Source organism: Theropithecus gelada, chromosome X, assembly GCF_003255815.1.
Source record: "Theropithecus gelada isolate Dixy chromosome X, Tgel_1.0, whole genome shotgun sequence".
Lineage (NCBI taxonomy): Eukaryota > Metazoa > Chordata > Mammalia > Primates > Cercopithecidae > Theropithecus > Theropithecus gelada.
This window is the reverse complement of record NC_037689.1, coordinates 149,150,577-149,176,911: the sequence shown is the minus strand read 5'-3', so window position 1 is coordinate 149,176,911 and position 26,335 is coordinate 149,150,577. Positions and strand designations below refer to the sequence as shown.

At 37.1% G+C, this 26,335-nt stretch overlaps 1 protein-coding gene across 1 annotated transcript in view; it reads right to left on the bottom strand.

Moving 5' to 3' along the window:
• The window catches only part of PASD1 (PAS domain containing repressor 1), a 100,726-nt gene that overhangs the window by 16,162 nt on the left and 58,229 nt on the right, over positions 1–26,335 (bottom strand). Inside the window, exons 8-9 of the mRNA XM_025372832.1 lie at positions 23,528–23,610; positions 2,991–3,093 (exon numbers count right to left, since the gene is read on the bottom strand). Of these exons, the coding sequence (XP_025228617.1) occupies positions 2,991–3,093; positions 23,528–23,610 (186 nt within the window). The remainder of the gene's footprint in view (positions 1–2,990; positions 3,094–23,527; positions 23,611–26,335) is intronic.

Sequence of the window (26,335 nt, the reverse complement as noted above, 5' to 3'; positions counted from 1 at the left end):
TGATAATGCACAAGCGCCAATTCTGCCAAACATGCCTGTTTAGTGTAACATGGCTAAGGAGCAACCTATCTCTAGGGATGGATGGCAGAATGTGAGTGGCTACTAACATAAGTCACCTACACTCATCATTAAAAGAAGTATTTGGGACAAAGTCAATTAAAAAGGAGATCCAAACCATATCACTAGAGTTAATTTTTCTGCACACCTGATGCAGGACATTTCTGTGTACTCTCACTTAATGTCTGGTGTGTTATGAGGATTTTCAGTATGGCTGGTAGGAACAGGAACTATTACCAACCCTTTGTGAGTACTAGCATTGTTCTCTGTAATCCTCTGGAATGGTTTTCCCCTAGCCCCACTTCAAGTAGCTTCCTCAAGTTAATACGCCAATCAATATGCTGCTGAATACTAGAGGAGGCCCCTCACAGATCTCTAGCATTCTTTCTCCATGCAGCTCTCTCTTCTCTAGGACTCTGCTAGCAAACTTAGTCTCCCTATACTCTCACCTCAATGTCAACTCAGGCAGTCCACTGGGCTCCATATGTGTTCTCCCTCTCTGCAATGTGGCCTAGAAACTTGCTATGTAGTAAGCTCTGGTAACTGTGGAGCTCCTCTCGTTGATTTCCAATTGCTCAAGAATCTGTGGCCTTTGCTGCCTGCTGGCCATTATCATGAAAACTGTTATGTCATATATTTTGTCTGTTTTATTTTTGCCCATTTCAGGTAGGCAAGTTAACCTGGCCCCCTCACTCCATCTTGGCTGGAAGCAGAAGTCTCACAATTCCATGGAATATTATACAGTTTTAAAAAATGATCAATGTGACTGTAGAAAAAAATGGAACTTAGGGATAAGTGGAAGCCAAGGGTATGCCGTAGAATGTAAGCTATATTTTTCATTGTAACTACATGAAAAATATATACGTTGGTGGACTAAGACTGAACGGGAATAAGCAAAATTAAACAGCAGCTGTGCCACAGCAGTGGGGTTATGTATTTCTTTTTTTTTTTTAACCCACTTTTCTCTAAATATTATAATTACTTAGGCATTATATGTTTTGTAAAGTGAGAATATTTTAATCCAGCTTTCTTCCACACATACTAAGTTTAAGGACTTTGGATTCTTCACACACAGTATACTATAAACCCTGGATAAATACTTATTTACTGACGGGCTGATGAAGCAAGCCTGACAGCTGTGTAGATGTTACACTGATTGCTGGAGCCATACGGTTGGCTTGGCCCCTTTTCCTAGCATACCTGTAATTAGTTTGTGTGTAAAGAGAACATTGCTCTGTCTAAATTAGCATTCTTCTACCTAATTTCCTCTTTGTTTCATACTTCTTTGAACAGAATATTAGGTTAAGCAGAGGTACTTATTCAGAATGGAGAAAGTTTTATTTGCATAGACATACTTTGTTAAATGAGCAATACTTGGAAAATTCAATGCAAAATCAGCACTTCACGTTTAAAATATGTGCTCATGGCGTCTCCATGTTACAGGAGAACTTAAATACTGAAAGGACCTGCTATCTGCACTGATCCCAGTACAAATTCATTCAGGCAAAACACATGGAGGCCTGAAAACCAAAGTTAGAGTCTATACATGCAGCCTGTTTATACTGCTCTTGAAATCCCTTTACCAAATATTTGAAGAGTTCTATAAAAATAACAGAGTGCTTTAACATAGAGTACTCATTTGTGCATCTAATATTTATGACTGCCTACTATGTGTAACAAGCCTTGTTCAAAGTTGACCAACAAGACAGCCAATGGTCTCTCCTCTCACAGAGGTTTCATTCTATTACAGGAGTAAAATAAATATCCCAATAAGATTACTTTGAGCATTATTATATGCCTATGAGGTAGCCTGGTAGAGATTATTATTATTACTTCCATTTTACAGATGAGGAAACTGAGGCTGAGGTAAAATAACTTTCCCCAGGCCATGTAACTGGTAAGGGCAGAATCAGGAATCAAACCCTTGTCTTCTGATGTCTCAGCCATGTTTTCTCTCTGTAGCACTGTTACCACTGTGGTGATCCAGCCTATCAGCTGTGGTACATGCACCCATGGAGTGGCATGTAAGGCGAGGAACCACCCTCTCACTTTTTAACGTGGGAAATGCCTTCTGAGATACCTCTTCTGTTCTTCTCTACCTCTCTCTCTCCTTGCAGTTTGATTTTATTTCCCAGACGAGAGTTTCATCAGATCACTGAGGGCAGACCCAGGTTTTAAATTTATATTAATGTATATCTCTTAAGGATTCTTTCTAGTAATATCTGGTTAATGAATAAATGGATGATACATTCATTGTCTTAGAGAACGGATGCAGACAACCTAGGCTAATTAGGCACTGGGTTCTGGCCTTCATGGCTTTTTTTTTTTTTTTTTTTTTTTTTTTGAGACGGAGTCTCGCTATGTCACCCAGGCTGGAGTGCAGTGGCACAATCTCGGCTCACTGCAAGCTCCGCCTCCCGGGTTCACGCCATTCTCCCTCCCTCAGCCTCCCAAGCAGCTGGGACTACAGGCGCCCGCCACCACGCCCCGCTAATTTTTTGTATTTTTAGTAGAGATGGGGTTTCACTGAGTTAGCCAGGATGGTCTTGATCTCCTGACCTTGTGATCCGCCCGCCTCGGCCTCCCAAAGTGCTGGGATTACAGGCATAAGCCACTGCACCCAGCCGCCTTCATGGCTTTCTATACCATGCAGGTCAGTAAACTTTCATTATGAAATGTACTCACAAGGCAAAGGACCCTGAACAACATCTGGGATAGAGTTTAGCTTAATTCTTTTTCAAGCACTACAGGGACCATTCCAAGTCTGGCAGTTACTGGCTCCTAATAAGAAATGTCTACAAGATGGCAACTGTGGAACACTGCTCATGTGTCACGTCCATCTGACATACTTCTTGGTAACACACATTAACTAAATAATCAACATCACACGGTAAGGGTCCAAGATTGTAGTCTGTGGTCCTCAATGTACATACATCTGAGATAGCAGCAGCAGCAGCAGCAGCAGCGGCAGCAGCGGCAGCAGGTTCAACATACACGACTTCCATGCTAGTATGTCCTCTTTGACCTTGAGAGCTACTATAAATAGGTAAAAAGAGAGATGGTAAGCATATCTCACTTGCCATTTAAATCAAAATTTTCTATCATACAATAAAAAGGTTCAAATAAAAACTATTTGTTTTATTTTCCCTACTACAGAACATCATTAACATCATTAATCTTTGAGGTATCATTTTTCCCACAAAGTTGTTCTGCACATCTACACACAAAAAAAATCATCTGGACCCTCATTAGAATGAAGTTTGCTGCAGGTCTCAATGCCTTTTTAACAGTGGGGAGCAAACCAGTATTTTTAAAGCCAAGGTGTATGAGTAAATATTCTTTTTCGATTTTTAAACCAACTGCAATTACAAAAAAAAATGTCTTTAGGCCCAATTTAATTTTGTTTCTTGTAATTAGAGAAACTCTCCATTCTCGGGGCTCATTAACAATTCATTTCTATCAAAATTAGAATTTCGATGAAGGTGAGATGCAGCTTCATGGCACACTAGAGTCTAAATACTAGCTTACTTTTCACCAATTAAGTATGGGGGGGAGAAAATATGAATGAATGAGAATCTTATTTTTAATACTGATAATAGTGTTTCAAGCCTTAAAAATTTCGTAACTGAGATTCTGGTATTGAAATGTATTTTGTTTTCAAGAGTTTTTCTTTTGAAAAGCCCCTATTACTCCACAAAATGAGAAATTAAAGTCTGATAATAAATATTATAAAAAACAAGACCTCAGAGCAGCAAGACAGTGGCAAAATGGTATCTATAAAACTTTCGAAGCATATTCAGAGACACGTAATTAAGAGAAAACCTGGGTTATTTCACATGGTTTCAAAAAGTGAATTCTGAGCCAACGGAGAGAAATTTTCCATTCTGTATTTCAGAGGACCCTGACAAAAATCTATTTTATTTATAGCATTTATTTCTAACACTAAAAAATTAAGAGTTTGAAAAAATTTATTTTGGATATCAAAAATATGTAATATTTAGGAAGTATTTACACAGCATAAAACAACTAGTTAATAAGTTAAGTCAGGCATTTGTGTGTATAATTGGACTATATCGAATATAGAATGTTTAAAATATATAAAAAGTATATATTTAATTAAATATATTTATTAATATTTATGTTAATATTATTAAAATAAATATGAAATATGTAAAATATAGAATATTTCTTACTGATTTGATTTTCAGTGTCATGAAACAAACATAAATGGAGTCACTTGTAAATCTGCCAACATATTATTTAAAAACAAAATTCCTATATTATTATATATTTTTAAAATAATTTTTCGATCTCCGACTAAATTTATAAGCCAAGTTATTTCTTGTATTATCTGCCTTGCAGACCATGTCGTATTCCTTGGCTTCAACTATGGGTGACTCCCACAGCTCTACCTCAAGACCTCTTCCCAAGCTGTAGACCCACATATCCAACTGCCTTCAGCACATGCATGTGGATATCTAACTTCAATTCAACATGGTATAGACTCCTGTTCCCCCTCCAGTGTCTCCTACTTGGTGAACAGTGCCACCCTCCACCCAGTCACTCAAGACTGAAATCTGCAAGTCATCCTAGACTCTTCCCTCTTTCTCAACTCTCTTCTACCTTATACAAATGTTTCTTATTACTTTCTATCTACTTTTTCTACGGGGTGAATTTCTTCAAGGCAATGAACATGCTTTAAACTTCTTGTATCCCAGGCACTTCACACAATGGAGAGCAATTACTACATGCTTAATGGATATTTGCTAAGTAAAAAAAGAAATAAACAGATACAACTTAGCAGTCAATTCAATCAAAATGTTTCACATCCTTCATCCCAATCTGCTTGGATTGACAAAATTATTTTAATGGACAAGCTGGAGCTTCTATTTGTTCCTTAAAAGTAATCTAATACCTTTATATTGGCTTCTAAATAGTGCATAACTTTATATCTGAGATAAACAATATATGAATGTATTGCTTGCTGCATTGTCCAACATGGCAGTCACTAGGCACATGTGGCTAAATCAAAATTTAAGTTAATTTAAATTAAATACAATTTAAAATGTAGTCTTCAGTCACAGTAGCCACATTTCAAGTGCTCCATAGCTAGCGGTTACTGTGTTGGATGAAGCAGATTATAGGCCACTGCAATCATCACAGAAAGTTCTACTGGATAGTGCTGTATTAAAGGATGCAGTAAGTTTTTCTGGACAAAACTCTTTGACAGCAATATATTGTGAAGCAAGTATGTTTTGTTTCAAATCCACTGACTTAAATATCACGAATATAAATAAAAGTGAATATTTTCCAAATTATTCAGTGAATTTACATTTTTTTGCCTCTCCATAAGTCAATATAAATGGCAAATATTTGATGTAGAATATAAAAGTCACAGGCACTCTGGGAGGCCAAGGTGGAAGGATCACTTGAGCCCAGGAGTTTGAGACCAGCCAGGACAATACCATGAGATTCCATCTCTAGAAAAAATAAAAAATAAGTCAGATGTGGCGGTGCATGCCAGTGGTCATAGCTATTCAGGACGCTGAAGCGGGAGGATCGCTTGAGCTGGGGAGGTCAAGGCTGCAGTGAGCTGTGATCACGCCAACGCACTCCAGCCTAGACGACATGGCGAGACCCGAAAACAAAACAAAACACCTCACAATTAAAAGCCACAGAGAAGCACTTACAATTTTAAAGAAAAACATTAGGGAATATTTCATACCTAACTAGTTTGTGCATGTAAATAATGAGTTCAGGCTCAGGATATGGGATATAACATGTAACAGAGGGTTTGCAGCCATATCCACTGCTGGCCTTTGGGTAGGAACAGATACAAGCACAACTTTCTTTTTTCCAAATTGTATCACTTAATTTTTAAAAAGAAGGAGAAAGATCAAAGAACACTTTGCCAGTTGTAGTTACATAAAAGAACACCTAATTCTACAAAGACGAGCACCTCTGTTTCATCATGTAAAATCTCAAAATGTTACTCTTAAATTGAGCCCTTCATGTTTCTTCTCTCTCTTCATTTTAAATATTTTACCGAGATTTGATATCCATTGGTAAAGTGCTTAACACTGCTGAATTGCTTTAATGCAAGGTTGTTCTTGGCTTAAAATATCATCTACTTCTACTTGCTGTATAAATGAAACTGTAAATATGAAAAAGATGTCAAAGGAATGCTGTCCTTTCATACGCCAATGGAGTACAAACTAAGGTGTGTTTTGAACAGTTGTGGCAGAGTCAGGAAACTGATGACAGTAAAAATATAATCCTAAATGTCTCTCCCTATTTAATTTACAGCTGAGATTATATAATCTGAAGTGATGGAAGGAAAGAAAACCAGATTTCCCTTCTTGGTTGCAGGTTATGAACAAAGTTTAAGAAGCTAATTTTTAAGGCTACTCTAACCAAGGCTAGTCTACAGGCTCTCAGAGGAAGCTCACTACCATGCCCTGTCTGAAATGTAAAATCTTGAGTCCAGGATCAGGTATCAACTTTTCCTTCAAATCCAACTGCATCTCAGCCGTCCCTGATAACTAGATACTAGCAGCTCCAAAGCCTACCTCTCCTCAAGAGTCATTATGTTCTTCGAAGAGGATTCCTGTTAAGTGGCTCCCTAGGAATCAAGCCTGAAACAGCCTCTCTTTGCCCTAGCCCCCTACTATTTTATTCAGTATTCTAGGCATGCCATGGAAGGTGAACAGAAGCTGGGGTCACACACCCTCAATATTGGTCAATTATACCTAAATAAAGCTAGAAAAAATATTTTTCTCAACCCCACATGCAAAAAGTGAAAACAAAATTCTGAAAAATTAAAAAAAAGAAAAAGTACATTGTAATGTGTAGAGTCTCCGTAAGTGTGGTCAGCTCAAATGCCCTCATTAGCCATTCTTTCATTGACCACCCTACATCTCTAAGTTTCTATTCCACTTAACTATATGATTTGAGAGGTATGATACTGTAATTTGCTTTACAATTGTTCTTTTGTAATTTTAATTCTCTCTCCTAGAAAATGTCTTCCTGCAAGATGAGTTCTGCATGCGCTATCATTTCTCTATTCCTTTGGAGCCAAGAAGCAGGTGCTCTAGTGTTAAGATGAGCAGAATAGGGATCAAGAGCCTGGGTTTTGTGACTTGAAACTGCACTGAGAGACTTGGGAACGTTGCTATTGCTATAGATCACCTAGATCAATATCCTCCTTTGAGGGGGAGAAGAGAAGTGTGTTCTGTGGCTACAGGGCTCTGCATACAATGTATACTTGTAAATATCCTCTGAATCAATGTACAAATCTTGATCCTTCCGAATACAAAATAACTACACTGCCTTCTAAATATTTGACAGGTCCTTCTCTTTCAATATAGCAACTTTTACTAACTAAATAATTGGAGATAGTCATCTTAATAGATTTACATTATTTGAAGATGAATTTAGTTCATTTTAGGAACCTTAACTAAAGGCAGATAGTCAATGGATGTAATTTTGATCGGTTCAGAATATCAGTAACTTGAAGTGAATGTTTCATCATCACCCTCAATAATCTTAAGGTAATTGCTAACTAACCATATTGCCTACCCACAACCAATCTCATCTCTGACTGACAGAAAAGACACTATCATTTACCAAGTTCCTACCATGGGGTCTGTATCTTTTACATATTACCTTTCTGAGTCCTACAATAACTCAATGACATATGTTCTGTTATCGTCTCCACTTTATAGATGAGGAAAATAAAGCTTTATAACGTGAATAACATATAAGTTCACAACTAGTAAATGACAAAGCCAGAATATGAACCCAGTCTGCTAAATCCTTATACCAGTAAGGGCAATGTGTCACCATTAGGGAGTAGTAAAATAATCTCTAGTTTTGTTTAATCCCAGCCAGAAATGCCTTGATTTTGTCATGCCACACATCCAATATGCCCTAATTTGTTAATTTTTACTTTTATTTTTTATTTTGATTTTTGTGTGTACATAGTAGGTGTATATATTTGTGGGGTACATGAAATGTTTTGATACAGGCATGTGATGCCTTCATTTGTCTCTATTACCAAAATGTGTATGTCTTTGAAATCGATAGGCCCATATGTTAAGATCAGTTCCATCACTTTATATTCACACCACAAGTTAACCCACTAACATCCTCCACAGAATGAACTGCAGATAACTATGAGCTACTATCAACTTTGCCAGGTAGTTTGTGCACACTATTGTTTCCAGAAAGGATGCAATCTTGACCCACTCCTGGCTCCTTCTTAGTTTTGCCTCTGGAAAGCCACTGCTTTTCAGTATGGAAGCATACCAACTTCCCAAGTCAATCTACTAATATTAAATTTTCCAAAAGCCAACTTGCCAGGAGACAAATGGACTGAATGAACATGAATCAAAGCATCAATTTGTCAAATTATCCAAATATATTGATTTACCAAAAACCTGTTTCTTTAAGCTATTCATAAAATTTTAAGTGTGCTGAGTTGGCAGAGTTTAAGACTATTGTAGGAAGGAAGGATTTCAGAGTCCTGAGGGCTTCAGACACCTGCTGAGTTCCTCATCTCCTTCTCTCATGGACTCATTTCCTCCCAACCCAACTTCAGGGGTTGGTAGCCCAAGCTGTGCTGGATGCTGGTTCTCCTTTGTTTCTTTCCCCCATCGCAAGTTCCCTTCTCTTGTCCCCTGCTCAATTCAGCTGCAGCAGTAAGGGACCTGGGGTACAGACAAATGGAACCTTCCTTAAAATGTTAACAGAAAAATTGGCCAAGTACAATATATCCTAAGTATCTTCAAAAACTGTTAAAATATTTCAATCCACTCTAAGTCATTAAGCTTTGTCAGAGTTCACAGATACAAGTTTGGGGAAAATGGTAAATTTGGCAAATGAGTCATTTGATGATATTGTTGATAAAATCTGAAAACATGCTAAATCACTGAAAAATTAGAAAATGAATTCTTTAAAAATGTATTATTAAATTAGCATAAACTAAAAACATTCATATGAAGTCCTGAAATTCTGTTTTTATTCATAAGAATGGCAAACCATTCTGCGACTTTTAACTTTTTACAAATTAAACATTCCTTAAAATGTTGAAAATAATAATATATCCATTGACTATAATCAAGAATGTAATCAAGAATAATATATTGATATGAACAGATACTTAGTATACTGAATAGATAAGGGTTTTGTCCAAACTATGGCCTGTGAGCCAAAATCAGCAGCAGCCTGTTTTTTACAACGTAAGAATGGATTTGGAAATTTGAAAAAACACGAGCAGGTGATTGGTTTCTTTCTCTCCAATGGAATCAGAGGCAATGGACAACTTACAGCCAGAGAAGCCCATTGCATTCTCACTTGGGAGAGATCTTAATGGACCTGAAGCTGCTCAAGATCATGGTTTCTTGCTAACAAAGGGACAACAAATCCCATCGTTTACCATCTTAGCATATGAATGTTTTAGGAAACTCTTCCTGAGTGACTGCTTCCAGAAATTTTCTTTTGGCTTAAGAAATTAACTTTTAGTCACAAAAAGTTCTGTCTTTTTTTGATGTGAGGGAAAAGTATGATATTTCATTCAGATATTCTGAATGGAAGGAGTGTGCTATTTGAATTTACCAGTTCTCTCCAGCAGAGTAATTTATTACTCCAGGGCCTAAAAGGATGGAAAAGGAAAATGTCTGGTATACGTGTGTGTGTGTGTGTGTGTGTGTGTGTGTGTGTGTGTACACGTGTGTACATGCCTATGGTGTGTATTAGGATTGAGAGATAGGCAGAAAGTGAAACAAGATGACTCAGAAAATAATGCACCCTTCTCCTCTCCAATTCCCTACCCTGAGCATCACACCCCTTACTGCTCCCTGGCCACAGCATGAAGAGGACTGACTTTCATGAGACAATGAGTTAGGGTCTATATGCATCTTTCCATTTCAGCCTTCCTGTCTTCCTGTACGAGACACAGATATGGATTCTTGTGGCTTTCAAAATCATATTCTTTGAGTGGGTTAACATATATATATATCTGATATATCTGAAGCTGATAACATGACTAAACCTACACCATACAGATTAATTCAGATAATTTTACATATCAGAAAATGAAGATTTAAAACAAAATGTTGAATGTCAACTATTTAGAACATGAGGTCCCTTTTATCTGGCAGGTAATTACTTTTATGGCATAGCTAAGAAAATTCAATTCTTCTTTTAGCTGTATGGTAAAGACTTGCTTTAAATAACTACTAATACACAACTAAAAAGAAGCCAAATGGTTTGACTCTGATACATTTAGGTGTTTTACAAAGGATGAAGTCAAAATGGGAAAATTTCCACTAAAATCATACTCCATCCATTTCATAGAAACCATCAATCTCTAAAGGGCCATTTTGAATTCCTCTAATGTGCTTTTTTGGTTACACCAGTTTTTCACAAACACATCAAAAGAGGAAAAACACCGAATGGCACTTGGTGGTATTTCCTCACCAGAATTAAAAAAAAATTAGTAACGCACAATATTCATCACACTTAAAAAGTAAATACGATCATCAACATGGTAGAAATCTTAGTCTCATATACCCTGAAGAGCAAGTAATCTACGGTAAGAGTTGCCCTAATGTCAAATAATAAAGACAAGACAGAAAAGTGAACACTAAGTCAACAAAAACTCTATTGCTCTAAAATTAACTTAAAAAGTTTCAAGGTTTTGTCATCTCAAAAAGAATATTGCTGATATTGGCTTCCTCTGAGCAGTGTAGAAATATTAAGTAAACATGAAAGCAACTTTAGAATCTGATTAGTGTTCTGTGGTCCACCCCCTGCCCTTTTTTTTCAAACGTAGAGAAGGCAATGTATAGCTTTGGTTGGTGAGTCACTGGAAAATGCCTGGATGCCAGCTGCTAACACTAAAGACATTCATGGGCAGAATGAATGTCAAGGCTACACAGTTCGCCATCATATATTTGTGGAAAATTCATTCCAGGAGAAATTCATAAATCAGACACAAGACTATACTAAGACCAGAACTGTGTGGTAAGATATAAAGAAAGTTTGCTCTGTTCCCACTAACTAATAAGCCCTTAAGGCCAAGCCTTCCAGCTGAGGACAGGATGTTCTATAGGGATGTATCTCTTACTCAAAGAGGACAGGGTTTTTGAACGACTAGAACTGACAGCTCAGATATAATTTCTACAGTTTGTAAGGTACTACATTGATTTTTATATTTCATTATTTTCATATTTGGATCCATTATCAAATATTTTTCCAGTCTAAAAACTATTTTATGAATTAATGTTTGTCACTATTCCGTTAAAATCATTTGCTTTCACTTCAATGAAACAAGACACACACAAACACACACACATTTTTACATCATAAAACAGGGCAGGTCCAACTTCTTTTTAATACAGCCAGTAACTTTAGAGCGCCTAGACTAGGTCCATATGTTCATGCTAAGGTTTTGCCAAACAGCCCATGTTTTATTTGGCATCTGAGTCTTCCTACTTTTGTAACCCACTCAGTCATCCCTCTAAGGTAACATGGTGTATGGTCTTTCTGTCACTTTTATAAGACTATTGTTGAGCCAGTTGGGGAAATAAAGCAACAGAGACCAGTCAAGTCCCAGCACATGTTAAAAGAAAACGTTTTATGTCTTTGCTACTTATTAAAAAGCGAATGGCCTATGTGTTGGCTGTGCAAATATGAGATATGATTTGAAGTTTGGCCTTGTTTTCTTTTTTGTTCTGAAAATCAGCTCTGTTAGTTTCCAATGGCAAGATGGACCCATGGATAAACACATGACTGTATTCTAGAAATCAGAAAATGAGTTAACTGAATAAAATGAGCTGGTCTGTGTACTGAGGGAGACACAAGCTGAAAGCAATTTGGATCCCACTCTTAGCAAGCTTTTGATTTTCTAGGAGAAGAGCTAAGTCAGTCTCTGTGATCTTAAGGCAAAGTGGAGAGTGTCAGTAGGAGAGTAGAAAGCAGGGAGGAAGAGCTCTTCCGAACTGGGTACCAGGAGGAACTTCTCAGAGAGGGAAGATGGAACTGTTTCTTGAGGGGTGAGAAGGATTCAAGTATACAAAATACAGAGGGGAAAAACATTTTAGTCCATGTAGAAATAGTGAATGAACTTAAATGGCATTTATGCAGAATGGTGTAGCTTCTTGTAGTATTGTAGTTTCTTATTTAGTTGTACATCTCAGCACTAGGCAGCAAGTTTTATGAGGATAGGCACAGTAGTGGGCACTGCAAACACAGTTTCATGGATCTTACAGTTTCATGGGAAATCCAGACAATGAGTGATTAGTTTAGAGATAACTATAAAGTTAAAAATTATAATAAGTATGATTAAGGAAAAGGGCAGAATGCCAGAGGAGAGAATAAAAAATGAACTTAGGGGAACGAGTATAAGCCAACTATTGAACAACATAATGGAAAAATATTTCAGGTTGAGGACACAAACATGTGCAAAGACTCTATGTTGGAAAAGAGTGTTGAGAATTCACAGAAAAGAGAAGCCAGGGAGGCTGAAGTCTGACAGACAAAAAGGAATATAACACAAAATGAGGTTTCAGAAATAAGTAGGCATGAGAGCAGTATGCTTTACAGACCATACAAAAGGAGTTTGGATTTTATTCTAAGTGCAATGGGAAAAGCACTGAAAGTTTTTGAGCAGGACAGTAACAAGATCATATTTCAACAAATGATATTGGAACAACTGGACATCCATATACCAAAAACAATGAACTCTGACCTAAATTTCACACCTTGTAAAAATATTAACTCAAAGTAGATCATAGATACAAACTTAAAATCCAGAATGATAAAACTTTTGGGAAAAAAAAAACTAAAAATGTTTATGTGGCCTTGGTTTGGTAATGAATTCTTAAGACATGGCACCAAAAGCAATCCATCAAAGAAAAAAAATAACAAAATATTCCTTCCTTAAAATAAAAACCCTTTGTTCTGCAAAATACACTGTTAAGAGAATGAAAATAGAAGCCCCAGACTTGAGAAAGTACTTGCACATCAAATATTGAACAAAGAACTTGTATCCAGAATGTATAAAGAATTCTCAAAACTCATAGACTGTGGTGAGGATGAAATGAGCTAAGATGTGTTTAAAATATTCTGAACAGTGCCTGATATATAGTAAGCACTCAGCAAGTGCTGTTATTGCTTTTTTTTTTTTTTTTCTCACTTTAAGTTCTAGGGCACATGTGCACAAAGTGCAGGTTTGTTACATAGGTATACACATGTGCCATGTTGGTTTGCTGCACCCATCAACTCGACATTTACATTATGTATTTCTCCTAATGCTTTCTCTCCCCCATTCCCCACTCCCTGAAAGGTCCCAGTATGTGATGTTCCCCTCCCTCTGTCCAAGCGTTCTCATTGTTCAATTCCACCTATGAGTGAGAACATGTGGTGTTTGGTTTTCTCTCCTTGTGATAGTTTGCTGGGAATGATGGTTTTATATGAGTATGATTTCACAGTTGAGGATACCAAGGTTCGGGGAAGTCAAGCTGCTAAAGTTATACAGCAATAAGTGACAAACCCAGAATTTGAACCCAGATTGTTAGCTTTGGAGACCACATTTTTAATTTTTACTGCTCTGACTTTACAAAATTAATATTAGAACAATGTTTGCAGGATGCTGAAAAGATTAAAGACAATGAATATGAGAAAATATTTTGTGAATAAAAAATGAAACAAAAAAGAATTCTCAAAACTCAATAAGAAAACAAACAACAAAATTTTAAAATTAGGCAAAAGATTAAAACATACACTTTGTCAAAGAAGATGCAATGATGGAAAATGATGAAAAGATATTCAACATTATTAGTCTTTAGGGGGAATGCAAATTAAAAACATAACTCAATACCACTATGTGCCTATTAGTGGCTAAAACTTTAAAAAATGACAACACCTTTGATGCATGCAACAACTCAGATGAATCTTAAAGGAATTGTGCTGAAAGAAGCCAGTCTCTAAAGATTGCATACTGTATGACTCCATTTATATGACATTCTCAAAAAGACAAAACTATAGGGATGAAGTATAGATCAGTGGTTGAAATGAGTTAAGGGTGAGGTGGGGTAGGGCTGACAATAAATAGGCAGGACAAGGAAGTTTTTTGAGGGATAACAGAACTGTTCTGTATTCTGATTACGGTGGTGGTTGAATGAATCTATAGCTTACTTAAAATCCACAGAACTGTATACCAAGAGGAAAAAAAAAAACAATTTTAGTACACAATTTAACAGATAATTTTTTAAAGAAATAATTTTAAAAATGAAAATACAGGCTGGGCACGGTGGCTCATGCCTGTAATCCTAGCACTTTAGGAGGCCAAGGAGGGTGGATTACCTGAGGTAAGGAGTTCAAGACCAGCCTGGCCAACATGGTAAAACCCCATCTCTATTAAAAATGCAAAATTTAGCTGGGCCTGGTGGCAGGCATCTGTAATCCCAGCTACTCAGGAGGCTGAAGCAGGAGAATCGTTTGAACCTGGGAGGTGGAGGTTCCAGTGAGCTGAGATCACACCACTGCACTTCAACCCGGGCGACAGAGCGAGACTCCATCTCAAAAAATTAAAAAAAAAAAAGAAAAGAAAAAAAAGAAAAAGAAAACACATATCCACAAAAAGCCTTTTTTAAAAGAATGTTCATTGCAGCTTTATTTGTAATAATCCAAAACTAGAAACAAATGTCCATCAAAAGGTAAATACATAACAAATTGTGGTATAGTTTTACAATAGAATACTCCTCAGCAACAAAAAGAATGAACTACTGATACATACAATTTATGCTGGGTTAGAGGGCAGAATCAACAGAATATATACTGTCTGGTTCTATTTTTATGAAGTTCTAGTAAACGCAAAATTAATCTACAGTGAAAAAATTTAAAACAGCAGTTGCCTCTAGGTGGGAGGATGTCAGAGAAGGGGCACAAAGAAGCTTTCCAGTGTGCTGAAAGCATTGTTTATCTTTAAAAATTTTTAATTAAGAAGTAAAAATTATATATTTCTGGAGTACAATATAATGTTTTGATATATGTATACAGTGCGGAATGGCTAAATCAAGCTATTTAAAATATGCAAGCATTACCTCACATACTTATCATTTTTGTAGTGAAAACACTTAAAATCTACTCTCTTAACAATTTTCAAACATAAAATACAATGTTGTTAACCATAGCCACCATGATGTACATTGTACATCTTGACAGGAATGAGGTTTATATGGGCTTCTCCATTCAAAGTTCATGGAATGATAGACTTAAGATAGGTGTATTTTACTACATGTAAATTTTACTTTACAAATGTAAATAATATTAAACTCACTTTAGAAGGTTTTCTTTTTGCAATGACATAAGTTGGCAACCCTAAAACTACTTTCTGTGCATTTGATATTTGAGCAAGTAAGTAACTATATTGAGGACAATGGGGCCAGGCCTTTGTGATTATTGGAAAAGAGTGTTGCAAATACAGAAATGGAAAGGCTAGGGTTCTAGAATGAACCCTATGGTTTTGGCTTAGAATCTGAAGCATCAGTATGAACTCATGATTTGTATTATTTTATACACACTCATACACAAAGGTACACATACATATAGATGGGTAGATATGGAAATACATATAGATATATATCTTTATATGTAGGTACATGTGTATTTGTTTTCTAGTTCTGAAAGCACTTAAAAGCAGTAGCACACAAGTAACAATGACCACAAGTAGTGCCTAGATCTTGGTTTCTAAACACTTCCAATTAAAGAAGCTGGAGTTGCTCAGACTAAGAGAACTGGCTGATTTCTCTGAGGCAGAGAAAGTACAAAATGAACCTGAACAGTCTTGTGCCAGGTAGTAAAGGGGATGCTCAAAGAATGATGGGACACATTAAAAAGAAATGAGTCAGCTGGAAGAGGCTCCCACTGGCCAATTCCGAGATAATGTGAGCATTGAAATAAGTAATAATAGTAATATATTATAAGCCAGTGAATAAATAAATAACAAATCAATCAATGAGGCACAGGGGAAACTTCCTAATCAAAATGCCAACCAATAAATGTAGAAGGTATGATGGTGTTAGAAAATTATCAACAGGTACTAAGACTAGCGGGTAAAAATTTCTTGAGGAACAGAGTATTTACATGTCTTCAAGTACTTTCCCATAAGTTACTTAAAATTTACAAAGGGAAATTTTACTTTACAGGTGAGAAACTTGGTGGACATCTCTTCAACCATGTGATCAAAGTTAATATCAGCTTGTGAGAAATATCAACATCATCCATCTTTTGATATGTTGTACTGAGAATACAACATTGCTTCTGTGGTATTCCTGACAAAAATGCATAACTTGACTCTAGTTAAGAAGACACATCAGACAAACTCAAATGGAGGGACATTCCATAAAATATTCAGTCTGCACTCATCACAAATTTCAAAGTTAAGAATATCAAAGGGCGTCTGGGAAACTATTCCAGATTAAAGACATATGACAACTAAATGTAATCATGATCCTAAATTGGATCTTATACCAAAAAAAAGCTACAAAAGATAACTGACAACATTTGAATATGGACTGTGGATTAGATAATAATATTCCACAGATACCAAAATTCCCGATTTTATAACCATACTGAGGTTATGTATTGTAATAAACTTAAACACAGGAAATACATAGAAGTATTTGAGAAATAGAGGTGTACTTCCATAGTTCATAATAAATTACACATGCACAAAATGTCTATCTATATGAAGAGAGAGAGATGAGAGAGGGAAGAAAAGATGGGAAGAAGTTGAAAGAAGGAGAGAAAGGGAGAGAATGATAATAAAGCAAATGGGGCAAGAGGACACATATAGTTCCCACCAATATTCAAATAAAAAGTTAAAAAGTAAAAAAAAAAAAAAAAAAAAGGCAATGGAGCTAAAGCAAAAAATGGTCCCAAGATAAGAAAGAGGTAAAGCAAAAATCACTAAGTGAAAGGAGAGCTGGATGAATCGCATTCCACATCTTCAGATGACCAACACACAACTGGGCATTTATATTGTGGAGTGACAAATGAATACTGTGAGAAAAAAATAACATTATTATTTGAGAAGAATATGCAGCTGTCAGAATATTTATTTAAAATTGCTTTTCATAAAATAGGCAAATATATCAGGTAATTCGTCCCAGTTTTTTAAACTTTTATATTTATTAGACTCTTTTTTTCATTAGTGTCTAAACCCTCAGTGATTTCAGTGTTGCTTCAATGAGTTTTGAGTACAAATCCTTACACAGAGCTTTTCAAAAAATATTAACAACAAAATTGCTCTTATCAATCGCAAATCTAATAGTATAATGATTTTATGCTTTTGGACGATCAAAATAATTTGTCATATAGCTGAAGATGGAGTATGGGTTGGCTAGAAGTCACATCATAAAGAAAATGATATATAAAACCCAGAATCCTGAGACTGCTATCCCTGCTACCTATGTTTTTTGATGTCTGTCCTTTTCAAGGACCAGGCCCTGTACATACTACTAACATGACTAGTTAAATGTACACCAAGAGGCTGGCTTCAAATCTAACAAATACAGCTGCATGGGAATGGGCTCAGGTTCTTTCCCTGGATGTCAGCCTGAAAAGCCCCAACTCCTTTCCTTATCTGTTAACACCAGGTGTCAGCATGTGAATTATCTCTCTGGTGGGTGTAAGAGCATAGAATCATCTGGCTGGATGTGGCCTCCAAGCTGGAAGTTTCACCATATTCAAAGTTGGCCACACCCACTTCACCCTGCAAGGAGACATGGATGCTCTTCATGGAATAACTTGGTTGTTAATGGAGAGAGTACCATCTCAGTATGGAGGTTAAAATGTACTGGCTTTAAGCAGAAAAAAAAAGAACTACCTTAAATTTATAGAGAAATAATAAGAATATTGAAGAAATCACCAGACACAAACTTCAGATCATGACTGTCTGCTATGTTCACAGGTAGCCCTTTGTATTTAATAGTGTCTGTATAGATTAGTCAGGACTATAGTGTTAAATTATAATTACTCCATATTTGGAAGGACTTTCTAATCCATAATAATTTGACTTTGCATAGTATTTTACAAAACATATAGATCTTATTTCTTTATTTTTATTTGAGCCTCATACCCATTCTGTGGTAATTATCTTCACCATTTATAGATAAAGAACGTGAGACTTAACAGGCTTCTCCAAGATCACACAACCTGTAAATGGCAAAACTGAGAAATAAAACCTAAGCATTATAGTTTTTAAAAATCCTAATTTTATGTTGTTTTAAAACTATACTATAAGACCTCCACAGTATTTGCCAAAGGTGACAGGTAGAATTAGGAGACTAGAATTAGTAGAAATGGCCAAGTAACGTGTAAAGGGAGAGAGAGCAGGTAGTGTTGACTGAGTCTCCACACGACATTGAAAAACAAGAGAAATAATGGTGAATGACTCTAGCAGGAGCTATTCCACAAGGCAGGGTCGAGCTAACATGATCCTGGTCCTTCCCTCACAGTTGCTCACAGGCCCTGCATGCTCTGAATGTTCCTCTCTAGTGACTCTGCTCCAGCTACACTGGCTCCCTTGCTGTTTCTCAAACATACGCTTCTGCCATGTACTTCTGCCTCAAGGACTTTGCATCTGCTCTTCCCTCTGTCTGGAATATCTCCTCCAAAATCCATGAGGCTTGCTCCTCCACTCCTTTCAGATGTTAACTCAAGTCACCTTCTTGTTGAGGCCCTTTCTGGCCACAAGGGAACCACAGGGAATTGCCAACATTACTCCATTTTCAACCTATAAAATGCCATTTCAAAATCTAGTAATATTTAACCTTCCCCCAATAACATTCCCTACCCCCCCCTTTCACTGCTCAATTTTTTTTCCCTTGGCCCTCATCATCTCACCTACTCTATAGTCTATTGATTTGTTTATTATCTTTTTCCTCCACCAGAATGTAATCACCATGAAGATAAGGACTTTTGCTCACTACCATATCCTTAAATCTTGGAACAGAAACTTCCACATGGTAGATGCTAAATATTTTCTGTATGAATAAATAAGTTTCACTGGGACTAAAGTGGTAAGACTAGGCACGCTAGCCACATTTACAATGATGTGCAAGGCTCCTCCTCTGTTCAAGATGGGGCAGACATAAGGAATAGAGTCAATACGGTATAGTACGGTAAAAAGACTCAGTACAACAAAACCTCATTAATTAGGACCATTGCACATCTTTGCAAAATTTTCCCCACACCTTTGTACAAGGTGTGTCTTCACTGAAAGAGGAATTAGGCAGGAACATTCTTTCTGGTGGAGTTGCTGACAGATGGAGTCTCCCCAGGAACCAATTCCAGTCCTGTAGCAGAGTTTCTGAGGACTTTGCAAGCACAGGTAACAGCTATCAGAACCTGGGAAATACTCATCATTTGATTTTCCAGTGTTTTCTACTTTACTTTTGGGTGAAAATGTGCCATCTTTGTAAAAAGTATTAGGACTAACTAATTGGTATAGTCTCCTCCCTCTAAGGTGAAATTAAAAAGAAAAATGCTTTTTCTTAGTAACATCCCTGGTCACGTACTTCCCAAAGACTCATTGAGTTTTCTCTCTTAAATCTTATACCAGCCACAGCTCCTGAAACTGGTGTCCTCGTGGAATGGAGCCTAGGATAATTTAGGTCCCAAATACAGCTATACTGCCTAACCAGCTGTGTGAGTTTGGGTGAATCATACATCCTCTGCGAATGCACTTTCTCACCTGTACAATAAGTCTAAAATCTACCTTTTAGATGTGTAGAAAATAACTGAGTAATAAACATAATATAGCATCATGAAGTATGAAGAACAAATTGCACTGTGTTAAAAGATGATGCTATGATAGGAATTTGGGCCTTACCAATACATACAACTGGGTAAATCCAAAAAGTAACTTAGTTGCTTACTTCTGACTCTAGCAGTAGCAAGACAGCAGAGGGCTACTCAATATTCACTTCTTTGCCTGACCCTCACTGACTCACAAATCCCTTACTTCTTTCTACCTTCAGTAGTCCAGGAAAGCAAGACTTTCCACTCCAGTACATCTGTAGCCTCAATGAAAAATACCCCAGCTGTTCAGGCCCTCTCCTGAAATGAAAGATTTTTAAGCCTCAAATCTTAAACATGCACAAACAGGACATTCTATGTGGAAATACACCCTTTCTTCTAAACACTTCAAATTCCCATCTTTGTGTTTCCTTCATAAGCGTAGAAAAAACTCAGGAGGATGCTTCTTACTCTTAAAAAACTGAATTACCAAGATAAGGGAAACATTTTGGGAGCTGTAGGTCCCTATGACATTTGTGACCAATTGCTTTTCTAACTATCCCCCAGAGGGTAAAATGGAAGCCAGACTATTAATAACTAAAAATTACAACCCTGATACAACGCAATCTCTTCTCCTTTTTAATTGAAAATATCATGGGGAGAAGGGACAAGTCTATGAAAAAATCAAGCAATAGGGTACTGGTTTGCACTTTTTTCTAACAATACTGCATAATGATTGAGAGATCTCATGGCCTGGAATGTATTACCATTTTGATAAGATCAAGTAACCAATCAGTTAATGAGCAGATGTCACTTCTGCCTACTCAATATCAGGCTCTGTGCTAGACAAGGATGAGGGTGACAGGTCCTGCCTTACACAGCTCAAGTTAGTGGGCCAGCCAGGTCCACCAACAGTCTATCACATGAGAGTTGAAGAGACTGGGGCCAGAGTAGTGGTGATGGAGTTGGAGGAGGGAGGGATATGAGAGGGACAAGCAGTCTGGAATTAATCAGACTTTTCTTCATTAAATGCATCCGTTTTTTCCCCAAGTGTCATTTTCTATCTTACTTCCTACATGATAAACAATCCATTGTCTAGTTTTGAACTTAAGGGGAAAGAGTGTGCATTCACCCACATTTGAGTCATAATTTCTTACAAAATTAGAAAAGACATAATTTTAAGCCTTCAGAAAACACTTTTCTTATGTATCTTATGAAGATTATGGCATAGATGTGGTAGCTGGCTCCTTGCTGCATCAGAATATTTTTCATCCAACTAAGCTCTACCATTAAATAAAATACAGGTATCTTTGTTCTCTAAACTCCCACTGTCTAAATATTTGCTACACTGATATGCTAATTTTTAAACAAAACTCATTACCCAAACCTGCTAAATAAATCTGTTTTAGGGCGCATGCAAGAATATGTTTAAGTCATGCATGCTATTGTGTCTCAGTCATTCTCCTTATAGCGTCTTGAGTTCATGTTGTTTAAACATGTTGTCTTGTATGTATCTTATTCTCCACATTATTCAGTAAAAGGTCTTCTAAGAAACTAGAGAAACTAATGAAGGAAGTGGGCAAGACTTACAGGCCTATTGAAGTCCATGTACTACAAGAAAAGTTGGGAGCAATAAAGCACATTCAGAGACTGGCTAGAAGTCTTAAGTTTGGTCATGCATGTGCTCCCCACTCCTAGGAGCCAAACATAAAACACTGAAGATTCATTTAAAAATTTAGATTACGGCCGAGTGCAGCGGATCACACCTGCAATCCCAGCACTTTGGGAGGCCAAGGCGGGTGGATCACGAGGTCAGGAGTTCGACCAGCCTGACCAACATGGTGCAACCCAGTCTCTACTAAAAATACAAAAATTAGCTGGGCGTGGTGGTGCATGCCTATAATCCCAGCTACTCAGGAGGCCGAGGCAGGAGAATCACTTGAACCCGGGAGGCGGAGGTTGCAGTGAGCCAATACTGCACCACTGCATTCCAGCCTGGGCGACAGAGTGAGACTCTGTCTCAAAAAAAAAAAAAAAATAGATTCCATAAAAACAGCATGCTGGTACAAATAAATGTGATCATGGCATGAGCAGACAAGTCATATTGTCACATTCAATATACAATTACACAATTATTAATACAAATGCAGCTTTATGCTAACAAGAATTTTTAACCAAGCAAAGGGGATGTAAATAGCTAGCCACCATAAGTTCTGTTTCTCATCCCATTGCTCTGTGTGTAGCATCAGACAATGGTTGACAGCCAATCACCTCTGTACTCTTCTGATGGGAATGGAAGATTCTCCCTGCCTTCTCTTAAATCCAGATGAGCCTCAAATATTTCCTGTTTAACTCATTCCTTCACCAGCTCTGGCTTCCTTACCTCCTCCTGCCTCTGAATAGTAACAGTGACCACAGCTTCCAGCTCACTCTTCTCACCATCAGACCTCATACAAGCATGCCTTTGATCCCAAGAAACCTCTTTGAAAGTTCCCTTGTTTGCTTATTTTATTTTGCTAAGTATTGGCATACAGTGCACATCTTTAAAATATTTAATATATTATTTCATTATTTATTTACCAGTGCATGTACACTGCAATGTAGAAGGAAAATGGAATCCATTCCCAATACCAGACACTATGGTGTATGCTCTTGTGGCTTACTACATACAAACGTACCTAACAATTAGTTTATCAAATGCTGAATAACTGTACAGTATTATAAATAATTTACATTTTACAGAACTCCTTTGTGGTTTGTTAAATAAGTTTATAAAGGGGTATTAGTGGTATCTGGCAAATTAATCAGCATTTTCCTGGGGGTTAGGAATATATTTTTACTTTTCTCATGTAAAATAGTGGAATATTGGCTTCTACTCTCTGAAAATGTGTTAGTAAACAAATTTTAAAGAACATATTAGATTCACAAAAGAGGGATCCTGTATAATTAGCAGTTACCACAACGCATACTTGCTCTTCTACCATTTAAAAGTGTCTAAACATTACCTTTATTTTCAAGGAAAAAAGTAATGAAGTAGTATATTAAAATGCATTACCTTAATTTGAAAGTCATTACATGTCTGGGTCAGTTAAGTTTTCTCTATTTATTGCTTTAATGTTTTTTTAAAAACAATAAAAAGCCAATCACCTGTATTTATATTCTGTTGGAAAAACATGTAAATTATATGAGCTGGGAAAGGAAGTTCAGACTAGTAGACTGCTATTCTGGTTTTATTTATTTATTTAGTGACAGGGTCTCACTCTGTTGCCAAGGTTGGAATGCAGTGGCACGGTCACTGCTCACTGCAGACTTGATCTCCCAGGCTCAATTGATCCTCCCACATCAGTCTCCCAGCTAGCTAGGACTACAAGCACATGCCACCATGCTTGGCTACTTTTTTTGTATTTTTTGTAGAAACAGGGTCTCACTATGTTGCTCAAGCTGGTCTCAAACTCTTGGGCTCAAGGGCTCCTCCTGCCTCAGCCTCCCAAAGTTCTGGGACTACAGACATGAGCCACCATCCCTGGCCCATTTGTTTCTTTTTTCTTTTTATTTTCAATTTGATGGGAAAAAAATATCTGTAGGTGTTATTTCTCTTGTTTTAGTTTTGTTTAGTAAAATTGTATTCTAGATCTTCATTACCTTTATCAATACTACCTCTCACCTGAGCTCTCCCACAAAAGGTTCCTCATCCGAATCTTGTATAAGTTCAGCTTCGTCACTGACTGCCTTTGAAGTGTAAAGTTGCTACAGAAAAATTCAAATATTTAAATATTTAGTATGTATGCAAATAGTAAAAATGCATAGCATATATTAATTTTGGAGGCATGCTCATATCCAATGTTACAAATAATCTGCATATCATTGTGAGAAATGCACTGGAGTTTTACAGATTTGAAAACTCAAGATTATAGAGATACAATGATTTGACCCAAGAAATAGAGCTAGTAGATCTAGGAGCAGAATTTCAAAGTTTGAACTGTGAGTTCATCACTCTTCCCACTGTACTACACAGTCACACTGTGAAAAAATCTTCCTCCAAAAAGCCATCTGTTTGCACAAGATTTTTTCTCCAAAATGTCCACTAATATGGAACAAACATCCTATAAACCTAGAGAGAAACTGGACTAGAACACAAATAGAGTTCCTTGTGCTGTAAGGGCAACCAAGGTATTGGGCCAAATAAGATTATTTTCTCTTTCTCAGAGAAGGAAGTAGGTACTGGGGTTGACTTCCAAAGTGGGATGTCTGTATTCTCATAGCAGATGTGACAGTTCAAATCCCACAAGGCTACAAAGAAGGAATAATGGAAGGGGCAACTGAATTAGGCAACCTCCTTAAACTGTCTTTCTTCTATACTGCTTTTCTTACCATCTTAAATTTGAAGAAATGATGACATATATTACTTGTTCTAAAACTGAATGTAAAGCCCCACTCCACGGTTTCTAAAATGTGGTCTGAAAATCACACATTTTAAACCAGAGATGAAAAGTAAAGCAAGTATGTTGCCCTCTCTGGATCACTGGCAGTAATAATGACAGTAATAACAATGATCACGACAACTGTAATAGTTCACATTTACTGAGTGCTTACCATATAGGAGAAACTGTCTTATTTACTCCTTACAACCCTAATAGAAGGTACTATGACTGCCATTTATAGAAAAAGAAACTGAGGCTAAAGGATGTGACTTGGCCAAGGTCACATAGCTGGTAGGGAAAGGATTTGAACACAGGAAATCTGGATCAGAGGTTTCCCTTATAAGGTAATGAGCTGGATATGTTTTATGTTGTAACATCAACACAATATTAACATGGCCCAAACAGTGCTGTTGATTTTAGCCTCCCACATTGCCTGATCCACATTGTCCCAGTCTTGCTAAAATCAGTTAATGGCACCTCCATTTGCTGAGTTCCATAAGCCAAAAAGCTAAGAGTCCTCCATGAGATGTTTCTCTCCCTTCTCCTAGACACTTTTTTTTTCTTTCTTTCTTTCTTTATTTATTTATTTATTATTATTATACTTTAAGTTGTAGGGTACATGTGCATAACGTGCAGGTTTGTTACATATGTATACTTGTGCCATGTTGGTCTGCTGCACCCATCAACTCGTCATTTACATCAGGTATAACTCCCAATGCAATCCCTCCCCCCTCCCCCCTCCCCATGATAGGCCCCGGTGTGTGATGTTCCCCTTCCTGAGTCCAAGTGATCTCATTGTTCAGTTCCCACCTATGAGTGAGAACATGCGGTGTTTGGTTTTCTGTTCTTGTGATAGTTTGCTAAGAATGATGGTTTCCAGCTGCATCCATGTCCCTACAAAGGATGCAAACTCATCCTTTTTTATGGCTGCATAGTATTCCATGGTGTATATGTGCCACATTTTCTTAATCCAGTCTGTCACTGATGGACATTTGGGTTGATTCCAAGTCTTTGCTATTGTGAATAGTGCTGCAATAAACATACGTGTGCATGTGTCTTTATAGCAGCATAATTTATAATCCTTTGGGTATATCCCCAGTAATGGGATGGCTGGGTCATATGGTACATCTAGTTCTAGATCCTTGAGGAATCGCCATACTGTTTTCCATAATGGTTGAACTAGTTTACAATCCCACCAACAGTGTAAAAGTGTTCCTATTTCTCCACATCCTCTCCAGCACCTGTTGTTTCCTGACTTTTTAATGATTGCCATTCTAACTGGTGTGAGATGGTATCTCATTGTGGTTTTGGTTTGCATTTCTCTGATGGCCAGTGATGATGAGAGCTTCTGCACAGCAAAAGAAACTACCATCAGAGTGAACAGGCAACCTACAGAATGGGAGAAAATTTTTGCAATCTACTCATCTGACAAAGGGCTAATATCCAGAACCTACAAAGAACTCAAACAAATTTACAAGAAAAAAACAAACAACCCCATCAAAAAGTGGGCAAAGGATATGAACAGACATTTCTCAAAAGAAGACATTCATACAGCCAACAGACATATGAAAAAATGCTCCTAGACACTTTTAACTCATCAGCAAGGGCACTATCTCCAAAATATATCCCAAATCAGAATACTTTTATCTCCATTAGTACAATCATAGTCCAAGCCCCTGTCATCTTTCACTTAGGTCTTCTTGCTTCCATTCTTGTTTCTCTATACTCCATTTCTCACCCAGTATTCAGCCTGACCTTTAACAAAGAAAATCAGATCATGTCACCTTCCTGCTTTCCAATGCACTTGAAATAAAACCCAAACTGATTACCATGGATCTGAAAGTTCTACATAATTAGTCCCCTGTCTCTCTCCTGGATCTTATTTTCTGTTGCTCCTTCCCACTTTCACCTTATTCTGGTCACATAACTTACTTTGTTACTTGGAACTCTCCAAGCTAGTTACTACCTCAGGTCTTTTACAGATGTTGAACCCTCTACCTGCGTTGCCTTCCTTTCTTAGCATCCCTAGGGGTCTCTGCTCAAAAGACAAA